The sequence below is a fragment of the Propithecus coquereli genome, unplaced genomic scaffold (genome assembly GCF_000956105.1).
Source record: "Propithecus coquereli isolate 6110/MARCELLA unplaced genomic scaffold, Pcoq_1.0 Scaffold136, whole genome shotgun sequence".
Taxonomy (NCBI): domain Eukaryota; kingdom Metazoa; phylum Chordata; class Mammalia; order Primates; family Indriidae; genus Propithecus; species Propithecus coquereli.
The window spans coordinates 997,028-1,009,553 of NW_012137858.1; the positions used below are offsets into that span (position 1 = coordinate 997,028).

A 12,526-nucleotide genomic window follows, 5' to 3' on the forward strand; every position below is an offset into this window, starting at 1 on the left:
CAGAGCAAGGAAAGCTGAAGAGGGATGAGAGACTGCAGCGAAAAGCACCTTGTCAGACACATTTGATCCCGGTCTCCAAGTTGGAATGTGAGCCTGGTGGGTCCCTCTTACGTCTTTTTGGCACAACCTAGGCAGATCTTGAAGACTGGTGTGATTACTCAGGCCAGAGGTACAGTAAGGGGTGGGGCAGGGACGTTGGATCTTGGAGAATGCCAGTGACTGTGTGAGTCCCGCCTGTCCCTGCATTCCCCAAAGAGCTGCAGCTTTTCAAGGGTTCCAAGCAGGAGACCAAGATGCACAAGTAAAGCCAGAGCTCATCATAATCTTTGCTCATCCGACTAGTTGGCCCCTTCCATTTGACTGCCGGGCCCTTTCCTGGCACAGTCTCAGGTATCCCCGCCCAATCACTACTAAACCCCGGAGAAGTGGAATCTCCACACAGCTTTCCGTGGGTCTAGCAGGGGCCTGGGCATGCTCAGTAGGCTACGTGGTTCTCTTTCTCTCTCTCTCTTTCTCTCTCTCTCTCTCTCTCTCTCTCTCTCTGATGGGGGAGGGAAGGTGGTGACAAGTTAGAAGCGCTTGCGGCAGGTCCCCGCCCCCAGGATCGGGCTCCCCCTGCAAAGACAGGATGCAAAGGTAGAAGCACCTTACTTCGCAGCATCCAGACCTGGAGGGGCTGCGCCCACTGGCTGAGCCCACCCGTTCCCCAGCCAAAGGACGGCCCGCTGTTCTCCATGGTACTGCGGAGAGCTCAGCTCCGCCCTTCTCTTTCAGAAGGACAGCACCCGGCGTCACGTAACCCAGCCTTCTCGGGCTCCACCACCGCCTCTTCCTTCCCAGCTCTTTCCCTCTCCTCCTCCTCCTCCTCCTGCTCCCCTCCGTTGCCTGTTCTCCCCTCCCGCACTCCTGGAGATAGACGCTCAAGCCTGACGCTTCTGAAAAGGCAGCAGCAGTCGCCTTATCCATAGACCTCAGGAAATTCGCTTTGACTGATGCATGCTTCAGGCTCTGGCTCAAGCTAAGGGGAATAAACACACAGGTAAAGAGGCTCAATTTGGGTTGGGGGGAGGGGATGGGGCGAGGCAAGCTGGAGAAGGATATCTTTCCCCATTGCAACTGAGCCAGGATCTGCCACAAATACACCGGGAAGGATGGGTGGTGGGAGGGTGAACGAGTGTAGATCTTGGTTGCTTTGCGGGAAGCCTTTTAAATAGATGGCAAGAATATGAGATGGTGGAACTGGGATAGTAACTTAAAGGCTGAATGCAGTGATTTATTAGCAAAAGAAAGAAAATAATAGGCAGGTCAGAAATCAAAGCAATAAAATTTATCTATATCTATATATTTCTTTCCCTTCCTCATTAGCCCCACACTGTGCCTATCCTTAATTTGTGGAGTAGAGTCTACGATCCAAGAAACTGCGCTGGTATTAGAGATGGAGCTTAGAGACTGGGCGGGAAAGCCAAGGAGAATTTTGGGTGTGCGTTGGTATTGAGGGACTTTGCAAAAGCCAGGGGCAAAAAGATAGGCACTTCTAAAAATTTCTCCCAAATATTGCAGGTTCGTTATGAGCATATATATTGAAGGGTGCATGGAAAGATGTGTGTGTGTGTGTGTGTGTGTGTGTGTGTGTGTGTGTGTGTGAGAGAGAGAGAGAGAGACAGAGAGAGAGACAGAGACAGAGAGATCATAAACATTAAAATATGCAACTGCAGCTGATGATCATACTGTATTGATCCTTCCAGTGACTTGGGAATGAATTTGATTCTAGAAATGAAAGAAAAGATTAATGGGGCTGTTAGCCTGCTTTTGAATTAGAGCGCTTCTTCATTTGGCTGCAGTAAGATTGTTTTTCAGATCCCTTTATTTCATCCTCTAATCTGTGAACTCGCCAGGTCTTTCCGGCACCTAGAGAGAATCCGCTTTCTCCATATAAATACAGATGCACTCTCACACACAATGAGCTTCCTCTAAGAAGTGGGAGAACCAGTTAACCTCCCCTTTGGTAAGAATATACATATATGTATATCTATATCTATAGATAGATATACCTCTAGGTTTTTCCTCTCTTCTCCTCTATCCCTTAAAAAATTGTCAAGGTGTGCAGTAGTGGAAAAGAGCAAGAGGGAGGAGAGAATAAAGGTTATGTGATCTATGTAATATTAATTAATAAAAAAATTGGCTCCAGCAGAGTCACACACACAAGTAAAAAAGGTTTTCTAACATATAAGCTTGAGGATGGGTTCAAAGCACCACTCTTAACTGTGACAATCAGATTTATTTTGCAAATGACTGAAAATTTAGCAGATTTCTGAGTCCACCTAAAAATGTAGGTATATTGAATAATATGCTATTTTAGATAATTTTTGAGAGCACCCCTCTTTGGATTTGGCACATGAGTAGACAAGATATGAAGTGATTGTTGATGGAATGTATCAGCCATAATAAATAACCAACTGAGATTTTTATTTCCTTTTGCTAGTGGGCAGTGTGTGTGTGCGCCAGCATGTTCGTGGTGTGTGTGTGTGTGTGTGTGTGTGTGTTGAAAGAGAGAGAGACCCAGTCATCAATTTCATCTGGGAGGAACTTGAAGTGGGATCCCCTAGCTTGGTGGCTCTCAGCTGACACCTGTAGGGATTGCTCTGTACTGAAGAGAAATGCTCTCAGCTCTCTCCATGGAGGAGCAGCAGCACAATGCGGTGCCATAAATTACTGCTAGTTTCAGCTTGCAGGGGGAAAAAAAGTGTTAATTGGATAGTGAGCTTCTATGTCCAGGCAATAAATTTAGGGTGTATGTGTGTTTGTGTTTGTGTTGCAGTGTGTGTGTGTGTTTGAGGGGTGAGGAGTAGTGGCAAATGGTGAGAAAGATATATTTGCTTCCTTGACATGACCAGATGATACATTTTTTTCAAACTGTGAGAGTAATTTTTTTGTAAAAAATGACTTAGAAATAAACCCCGGTATTTGTGATTTCTGTACCATTTCAAGAACCTGTCAGATTAGAGTTGAATAAAGAGAAGTGATTTAATAATATAGTGAGTGATTTGAAGGTATGGTTTTAAATTCTAGCATCCTGGAGCCATAGGAACTAAGGAGACATACCATGCCAACTGCTGCTCTGACCACACAAATCCTAAGGGCTGACAGGAAGATAAGGACTTGAGGAGGAGTTAGATCACTACAATGTTAGGCAAAATATTACATACTTTACTCATCTTTAGAGGAGCTAATATTATGGCACTTGAAACATAAATACTGCCAAAAATATATAACTGGTTCCAATTAGATATTTTCTTCTATGACAGGTTATTCCTTTAACAAAAAGGAATACTATACTTGTGTAAAAATTTAAAAGAGACTACCAAGAAACCATCAATATTCCTTCTCTCTCTGAGAAAAATGGCAGGAATGCTATACAAATCTAAGCTGGCAGCTTCCTACTGACAGTTTGATCTATTTTGCCTTTTGTAAAATCTGCTACTAACTGAAATTTGAGTAAGTTATACTTTTACTTTCCATGTATCCAACACACAATATAAGTAGAAATCCTTAAAAGGGCCTTTTTTCTCCCCTCATATATTTTAAAAATAAAACTATCTTGGAAATAGAAAAAGATAACTGTGTAATGTCTGATCGTAAGAGTGTGATATTAACTATTGGGAAATATTAGGCCTTACTTGTAGGTCAAGACAAAAAAAAGCTCCATCACATAAGGTTAACTCTGGCTTACTAACAGTGGCAGTTCTATACCTGCTTTCTGAGCTGAATAATGATTTGTATGATATTATAATTGACTTTAAACCTTAATTTTAATTCTCTGCAGATTTCTGGGTCCTTATAAAAAGACAAAATAAAACCAAAATGCATCACCAATACACAACCAATTGATGTGCTGGCATCTTAGCTTGGCCTTCCAGAGGTGGAGAGGAAAGAAGAGGAGCTGTTGTGATTTCCACATCTAACAGCTTCTGGCTATCTCACAGCTTCTGGAATTGAGTCCTACTGTTGGGGAGGTTAAAAAGAAAAGTAAAATCCAGCCTGTGAGGCCATGCACAAGGAATTTGGCTTTAGCTGCAGTGGTGCTGAAGTCCATGACATGATGGAACAAGCAGGCCTTTGAAGCTATTCTGAGGTTACTAAAGAGGCAAGACTCTTTCCTCCTTTCTGGTTTGGGACACTACATTCGCAGGAGAAACACTTGAGGCATTCACAAGCTTCCAAGGATACTGATTCATTGCTGGGTTTTGGTACGTCCCTGAGAAAAGCGTTTGCTTCTTACTGACTCTAACTAGTTCACTTTTGTCTGGGACCACTGGTGGTACTCGGCAGATAATGGTATTTGAGGAGTGAAGTATCTGCTGACACCACAGATGCCCTTAAACTGGTTCATCAGACTTCAATGGATCAGTGATTTCCCTTGATCTTCTGTTGACGCCTTTTCCAGAACGTTGCCTCCAAAGTGTATCCTCCCTTTGGTCTGGAAGTTCTGTGGCTGCCCTGCACCACTGGGGTCTACGTTTTCCTGTTGGAAGGGGACTATAGGGAGAGAGGGAGGGGTTGTTGGAAGAAAAAGAAGAAAAAAAGAACTAGATAAAGGAGGGCACATCCCTCCCACCCTGCCTATCCCTTTACCCTACTTTCTCTTTGGACCCTTATTTCTTCATCACGGTGTCCAGGACCATTTTGACCCTGTCGGCCCCGGCACCCCCCCGCCGCACCCCAGCCCCGAGCATGGGGACGGCGCTTCTCCAGCGCGGGGGCTGCTTTCTCCTGTGCCTCTCGCTGCTGCTGCTGGGCTGCTGGGCAGAGCTGGGCAGCGGGCTGGAGTTCCCGGGCGCTGAGGGCCAGTGGACGCGCTTCCCCAAGTGGAACGCCTGCTGCGAGAGCGAGATGAGCTTCCAGCTCAAGACGCGCAGCGCCCGAGGCCTAGTGCTCTACTTCGACGACGAGGGCTTCTGCGACTTCCTGGAGCTGATCCTGACGCGCGGGGGCCGCCTCCAGCTCAGCTTCTCCATCTTCTGCGCGGAGCCCGCCACGCTCCTGGCCGACACGCCGGTCAACGACGGCGCCTGGCACAACGTGCGCATCCGCCGCCAGTTCCGCAACACCACGCTCTTCATCGACCAGGTGGAGGCCAAGTGGGTGGAGGTTAAGTCCAAGCGCAGGGATATGACGGTGTTCAGCAGCCTCTTCGTCGGGGGGCTGCCCCCGGAACTGCGCGCTGCGGCGCTCAAGCTCACGCTGGCCTCGGTGAGGGAGCGGGAGCCCTTCAAAGGGTGGATTCGTGACGTGAGGGTCAACTCCTCCCAGGCGCTGCCGGTGGACAGCGGCGAGGTGAAGCTGGACGACGAGCCGCCCAACAGCGGCGGCGGGAGCCCCTGCGAGGCGGGAGAGGAGGGCGAGGGCGGGGTGTGCCTCAATGGAGGCGTGTGCTCCGTGGTGGACGACCAGGCCGTGTGCGACTGCTCGAGAACCGGCTTCCGCGGCAAGGACTGCAGCCAAGGTAAGGCCCTTCGCCCGACCCACGGGGGCCTGGGCCTGGGCAGGGTGCGGGGAGGCAGGGCACGGCAGGTGGGACCGGGCTGGTGCATGGGGCCTTCCTCCTCCGGACACCGTGGGGCAGTTTGCTTGGAGGCGAAGGCCTGTTTCTGGCGGCCTCTCTGTCTTACCACTTCCCACAGCTCCTCCCAAGGAATCCTCTTAATGGCTGAGCAGCCCACACTTCCAGGTTCAGTTTCCTCCCGGAGCCCTTTCTACCAACCCTACTTCCTAGCGGCAAACGGAACGGCCTCTCCTCATCCCTCGGGTTCTTTGGCAGGTTGGCCCCTGTATTTATTGGGTCATGGCCCACATAAATGACCACTGTGTGTCCCTCTGCCACCTCTACATCTGTAACACACAGACTTTGCCTGTAAGATGCAGACAAGCGTCTAGATTCTAGAAGATTGGGCACGTGTTTGATGAAGAATGAAGCGTAGGAGAGGGTCCCCACGGCCATGGTTGAGAATCCCCCCTTGGTTATGGTTACTCTGGTAAAAGGACGAGAGAGACAGGGTTCACAGGCACTGTATGCCTTCTGCAAATAGAGTGGTAAAGACTTGCTCTTGGTTGTGAAAAGGGGGAGGGGGAGACGTGAAGCTTTTCTTCATTAACAGGAGGAGAGGTTTTTTTGGAATTAATGTTGGTTTCCATGGTTATGTCCAAGTCCAACATTTGTCAAATTTAAGTAAAATTTTGTGATTTCTGTGGTTTCTTGAAGTGCGAGACAGGTCAGCTAATGTTTTACAATGTTCGAGATTCAATAACATATTTCTCAATTAACAAACGCCTTGGAAAGAGAAATACAGTAGTAGAGAAATTTAGATGTTGCTGGATTAGGAAGCTTCTGCAGGCTAATAAACAGGGCATGCATGTGAGGGATTGCAGGTGATTTTCTAAGGGTATTAAACTAATGACATTTATCTGAGTAGTGGAGGGCCAAGTTGTAATATCTGTGGTTCTTGGTGGGTTGAAATAGTGTGACACTAAACAACAAAAATCATACCTAAGTTTTATTTTCTCCCCTTTACAAATAAATTCAGTCTTCAGTGTGTTCCTCTGATGTTGTTACATGACAAACCAAGGCAAATATTGTGGTATAAATGCAGAAAATCTATGAATAGATAGTAAGTGATGAAATATGGATGTATCATTGGCAAAGCAGGAGAGAAGATATCAAGGGTTTAAAGTAGATACCTTATGGGTCAAATCAAGGCAATCAACACATGGATTAATGATATTAATAGCTGAAATGGGTAAAAAAAAGGTGAATTATTAAGTCTGATTTTGAAAGCTATAGGGACAAAAGCTCTATGTGTGACTGTTTTATTGTATAATGCCTTTTTGTTTTTTTTTTTTGCTGACACTGCTAAGGGCACTAGCCTTTGTAAACCTCATTAGACTTGGCAGTTCTCTCTCACTTGACTTTAAGAGAAATGAAGACTTGATAAAATTTGTAATTGTTTAAACAGCAAAGGGAGTTAGTTAGGAAGGAAAAAAACTGGTCTTTAAGAGAGTTCTGTAGCTTTCATAGGATTGGGGGATAAAAAAATAAAGGAAAGGGCTGTTTTATTCCCACTCTGCCTTCATGTGAGTTTTTGTTTTTTATTATATTTTGGTTTAGGCAATTAATGAAGGCTGTGTAATTCCATGGCCTACACTGTACTTCAGCTTTTGCAGTAAATTTCCATAGGTGTTAGAGCAGGCTTTATAGTTATGTTTTAAACCTAACCTAATTGTAAATCATGAATAAGAAAGCTACATATGATGATTTCTAAATTGTAATTTGAAGTTGCATACCTTTGCACTGATTAATAAAATAAATTAAAAAATGAACATTATTTTGTGGGAAAATTGCTTTAAGTATCCTAATGCCACTTTAAAAGATAGAGAAGGCAATTTAATGAAGGACACATGAAATATAACTTCCTTTTTTAAATTAGGAAACAAAAATGACACAATGACAGCTTGTACTGTGTGGGAGGGTGTTTTAAATGAAAATTTTTATTTTTCTATGTATTTTTAACGTAGGGATCCAGGATCATGCATAAGCAGGAACAGTTAAGGTGGAGAAAGAATGCAAAAAGTAACACATTAAAGAGAAACAGAATTAGATGTCTCTGAAATGTATTTTATTTTGGCAAATGGATAGCTCTTTATATAAGATAAAGAATTTGGAATTACCAAAACGTATAATTGAACAGTATAGTGCCTGATGCATAAGATAATTCAACTCAGAAAAGCAAATCCATCAGGACTGTTCTCTGGAGCATTGATTCATTTTGAAAAATTGAGGTGAAAACGGAGTATAAAGATCACCACTAGTCATGGAAGGAAAACAAAAGGCTGGATTCTTCTGAGTATCACAGAAATGGCAGATGGAGTGATAAGGCAGAGTCCGTCTTCCTACAAGGATTGGCTCCATTTTGCTTATTTTCCCTGTTTCCCTGTGTGTGTCAAGTGACTATTGAATAATTAATTGAGAATGGATGCCTCTCCCAACACCGATCATGTATTGATGGCTAGGGATAGATGATTTCTATTCAGATGAAGTATAAACAAAGCCCTGCTTCTATAGAGCCAGTATTTACACTGATTGGCACATTCTTTATAAAAACTAATTTTAAAACAAATCCACATTCATTAAAGAAAATATAGGGAAAAAATAACAAATAAGCAAATATTAAACACAAATTTAAATGATCTCTGGTCCCAACTACCATCCCTTTTGAAACTTTAGTATTATTTTAGTTGATTTCATATTTAGAATACAATAAGAACTACTAAAAAGACAATAAGACTGCAATAAGAAAATAGGAATATTTTCTGTCTCCTCCCCAGTCCAGACAAGAGTGCCTTGAAACAACTTACTCACCTGTGAATTTCTAGAATATTTTAATTGAATGAAATCAGTTTCATCTTGGTTTTGTTTTTATTCAAGCCTAGCAAGATTTATTTATGTATTTATTTATACATGTACCGAGGAGAGAGAACCCAGGAAAGCTTATATGACATGACCAGGTTTGTAGTAGAGCCAGGATGAGAGCATAAACACTCTTATTCCCAAACTCTATATCGTCATGCCTGCTGAATAAGATTTCCAGTTCATTAGGGTTGAGATTTTTTTTTTTCAGGTTCAGGTGTTATTCAAGAGAAGAAAATATATATATATGGTTGATGGAACAGAACTAATTTATGCATCTTTGACCCTGAGAGTCAGCTTCAGAACTCAACTAACCAAAAATGTCATCCTTCCTGAATGATGGATGTTTATGAGATACAAAGCTTTTTCATATTCATATCATCTAAGTGCCCCTGGAACATTATTATTTAATAAGTTTCTATTTAAGGGTACTAATAGTTTCCTAACTTGAAAGAATTAGTGAATTTCATAGTTACCCAGCTTAAAAACAACAAGGGTGATCAATAAGAAATTAAGTTATGCTTCTCATGATTTCCAGATCCAGGTCTCATGCATTTTTAAGGTCAAATATACTAAAATTTCATTAGACTGTGAGTGTCACATTTTTACATTTTCTCTATTTAAATGGCCATAAACACATGACTTATGCAGACTGATTGCTTAATATTACCGAAGTGGCAATGTGATAGCCATGACTTAATAAAGCCCCTGCTTCCTATGACTTTACTAATGTGATGAGACAGACAACAATATTCACTCATTCACTCATTCATTTAATTGTTCATTTTTTATTTAACAAATATTAAGAGCTTTGTGTGTGCCAGAGTACTAGACTTATGCAACAAAATTACAGGTAAACTCAGAAATAGTTCCTACCTTCATAGATTTCATATTCTAGTGAGGAGGCACATTAACTTAAAAAAAATGGAAACTTAAAATGGTGGTATGTATTTTGAAGAATGGGTACATGGTACTATGAGAACTTAAAATGGTGTGAGCTGACCTAATAAAAGAAGGTTTTCCTAAGGAGTGAGTATTAAACTAAAATCTGAAACATGGGGAAAAGGAATTAGCAAAGTAAAGACAGAGGAGTGTTAGCGAAGGAAAGCACAGGTACAGAAGTCTGATGGAGAAGATGGCTGAGCGTGTTCATTAGCTTAGGTCTAACTCCATACTCAAGAGAGGAGTGGGTCCAGACCATGTAGGGCCTTCTGGATCATGCCAAGGATATTAATCTTTATTGTGAAAGTGATGGAAGAGCAATGGAGAAAGTATAGATAGTGTGGATGGTTGGGAGGAGGATGGCATTACCAAATTTATATTTCAAAAATGTCACTCTGGCTGCAGTGTAGAGAACAGATTGAAAGGAGGCCAGAGAAAAAGGCAAAACATTATTTTCTGTTTGTCAGTCAACAACATTTGTTAAGCACCCACTGTAAGCTGTAGACTGAACTAGGGGAAAAACAGGATTCTTTTTCTAAATTAGAATCTTCATGGGTTTGGTTAGTATAGAAGTCTGAGGCCATTTATTGTTTAGAACACTTTAGTTCCACCTGTAAAAAGCATTATCTGAACCCTTTATGTGGATTATCATGTGGTTTCCCTCAGATATACCCATTGAGTCTTTGGGCTTGTGGAACCTACTAGCAATGCCATACTTTATTGTAGCCCCAAGTACCTTGCTGATTGTGTCTTTCTTGTGACAATATAAATTGATTGTTTGATTCAACATTTTAACTACTACAATAAAGGAAAATATTACGTAGGTACCTATAATCTTTGTAAGTTTTTAAATTTAAGTAATTATTGTATAAGTAGATAATGGACAAAAATGATTCAGAGTTTTGTTTGAAGTCTGATATAATAGGAAAAGTTGGATCACCTGTGTTGTAAAAGCTTTGAGTGGGACAGAGAAACTCATCAATACTTTTGGTCTAGATGAAATGTCTGGGAAGCTCTTAAAGTGTAATAATGAAACGTATCTGTCTATTTAAAAAGCTTATCTTATCTGTAAAATAATAATATTATAAAAGCTGAGTTACCATTCCAGAATGCCACAAATTAAATAGAATGTATTATTTTGAGATTTGTTTTTCTATTCTGAAATGCAATGGTAGAGTAAAGGTTAAATTATACAGATTCTTGGGCCAGACTGCCTGGTTTCAAGTGGTACACTCAAACTTTCTATTCCTCAATTTTGTTATCTGTGAAATTAAAGTAATAATAGTACTTAATTCCTAAGACTCTTAAGAAAATTAAGCAAGTGACTTCATGTAAAGCTCTTAGAATGGTGCCTGCACATATAAAGCATTCTATAAGTGGACACTTGTTATTTTTGTTGTTATTACAACCACCACTATTGCCACTGATACCATTTTCTTTAGGGGTACTTCCAAGTAAAATTCAAATGTGGAACTTTTCTTTCTTTCTCATCTAAAAGAAATTCTAATGTAATAATGATCCTTGCTCATCAGTAGTAATGCAGCAAAAAAAAAAAAAAAGTAATAATGATCCTTTAATTAACCAAAAGTGTCAACTTATAAAAACAATGAGCCTCTGTTTCTATTTTATGCAATTGTGTTTCTAATGTTACCCATGTCTAGCTGTAATTCAAAATATTAAAAAAAAAAAAAATTCTGGGAATTTTATGATTTAGCAAGCATTTAACACAAAAGCATTTGTAGAAACTCTTTCACTCTCCTAATACCTAAATTCCATCCCAATCCTGTACTTAGACTATGATTTTTACTATATTAATAACTTACCTAAAATATCATTTACCTTTGAAGTTTATACTGTTATTATCTATCTTAAATGGGCACACTTTTAGTAGCTTTAGTATAAAAATGGGTCTATCTGGTTTATAATTTGTCTTTGAGGCTCTCCTGTAAGTGAAAGTTATTTACACATATGCTGCAGCAAGCTTGGTAATATCTCTGAGCTTTAAAAGTTCAAGCAAGCTATTTTTATAGTTAATCATAAGTAGATAATATTTTTCACCATAAAACTGTATATATGCCAGTGAAATCATGTTCTACTTTTGGATATCATTAAATGAAATGTGATAATTAAAGTGATTATTAAAAATATAATTATCCTGACTAACTACAGAAAGGACTGGTACTATGTAATATTTCCATTATTCTTAGCTGACTTGTGAGAATTAGGACTCTGAGCCACAGTAGCTCCTGAAAACAGTTATTGACCACATTCTATACTCCTTTCTCTTTGAGTATTTGTTTGCCACGCTGGTTACAGAGTTAACTCCTGTTGAAAATTCAACCTTACCATAGATGTATCAGGTTTTGTTTTATTATGGAGTTAATAAACCTACTGTTAGAAGTGCTGTGCTTTCAAACAGTGTGCAACCATATTTGATATAATTTAGAATAAATCATTTTCACATTTTAAAAGTTTCTAGCTTATTAAAAATAGTATGTAAAACTTGTACTTTTTTTCTTGTGTACTTCTCTATAATTTTATAGTTCTGTCTCTTTTCTTTTACTTATAAGTGCAGGCATAGGTAAATTTACATGATCGTTGAATAAGGGTCTTGAATGTTCTAATTCGTTTTTAAAAAAAAAAAAATTTGGTCATTTGCTTTAGAGCTCTTCAGAGATTCCATGACTTTTGGTTTTCTCTCTTTTGGATTCCATGTCATTCTACTTGAATAGATATAGCCAGGCACCCTCATATTCCTTTCCTGTCCTGTTATTATTTACATTTTGTGTGTAAACAGAACGTGGTTTGGGATCCGAAGAACTAAATTCCAGATATGGCTTTGCCTCTAAATAGATGTTAGAAGTACAGTAAAACCATTAATGTTCTATGTTTCAGTTTCCAAGATCACAACTTTGGAAATTTGGGACCATTTTAGATGTATTTCAGATCATTTATACCCAATAGTATGCATCAGATTTGGTAGAGTTCTCTTACTGCATGTTGATATTTGGGTATTATGACAAGCTGAGTAAAGAGGAAGTTGGTTCCCTTGTCCTTTTAGTGGTATTGACTAGAAGAGGACAAAACAATGTCCTTGGGCATGATCTGGGTGGTGCTTACATG

The 12,526-nt window shown here is 40.6% G+C and overlaps 1 protein-coding gene across 1 annotated transcript in view; it reads left to right on the plus strand.

Annotated features, from left to right (window-relative positions):
• Window positions 1-506: 506 nt before the first annotated feature.
• NRXN1 (neurexin 1) overlaps window positions 507-12,526 on the plus strand; it is a 1,407,118-nt gene continuing 1,395,098 nt past the window's right edge. Inside the window, 4 exon segments of the mRNA XM_012638853.1 lie at window positions 507-1,039; window positions 3,824-5,502; window positions 6,568-6,614; window positions 6,616-6,665. Coding sequence (XP_012494307.1) covers window positions 4,732-5,502; window positions 6,568-6,614; window positions 6,616-6,665 — 868 coding nt within the window. The 5' untranslated portion in view covers window positions 507-1,039; window positions 3,824-4,731.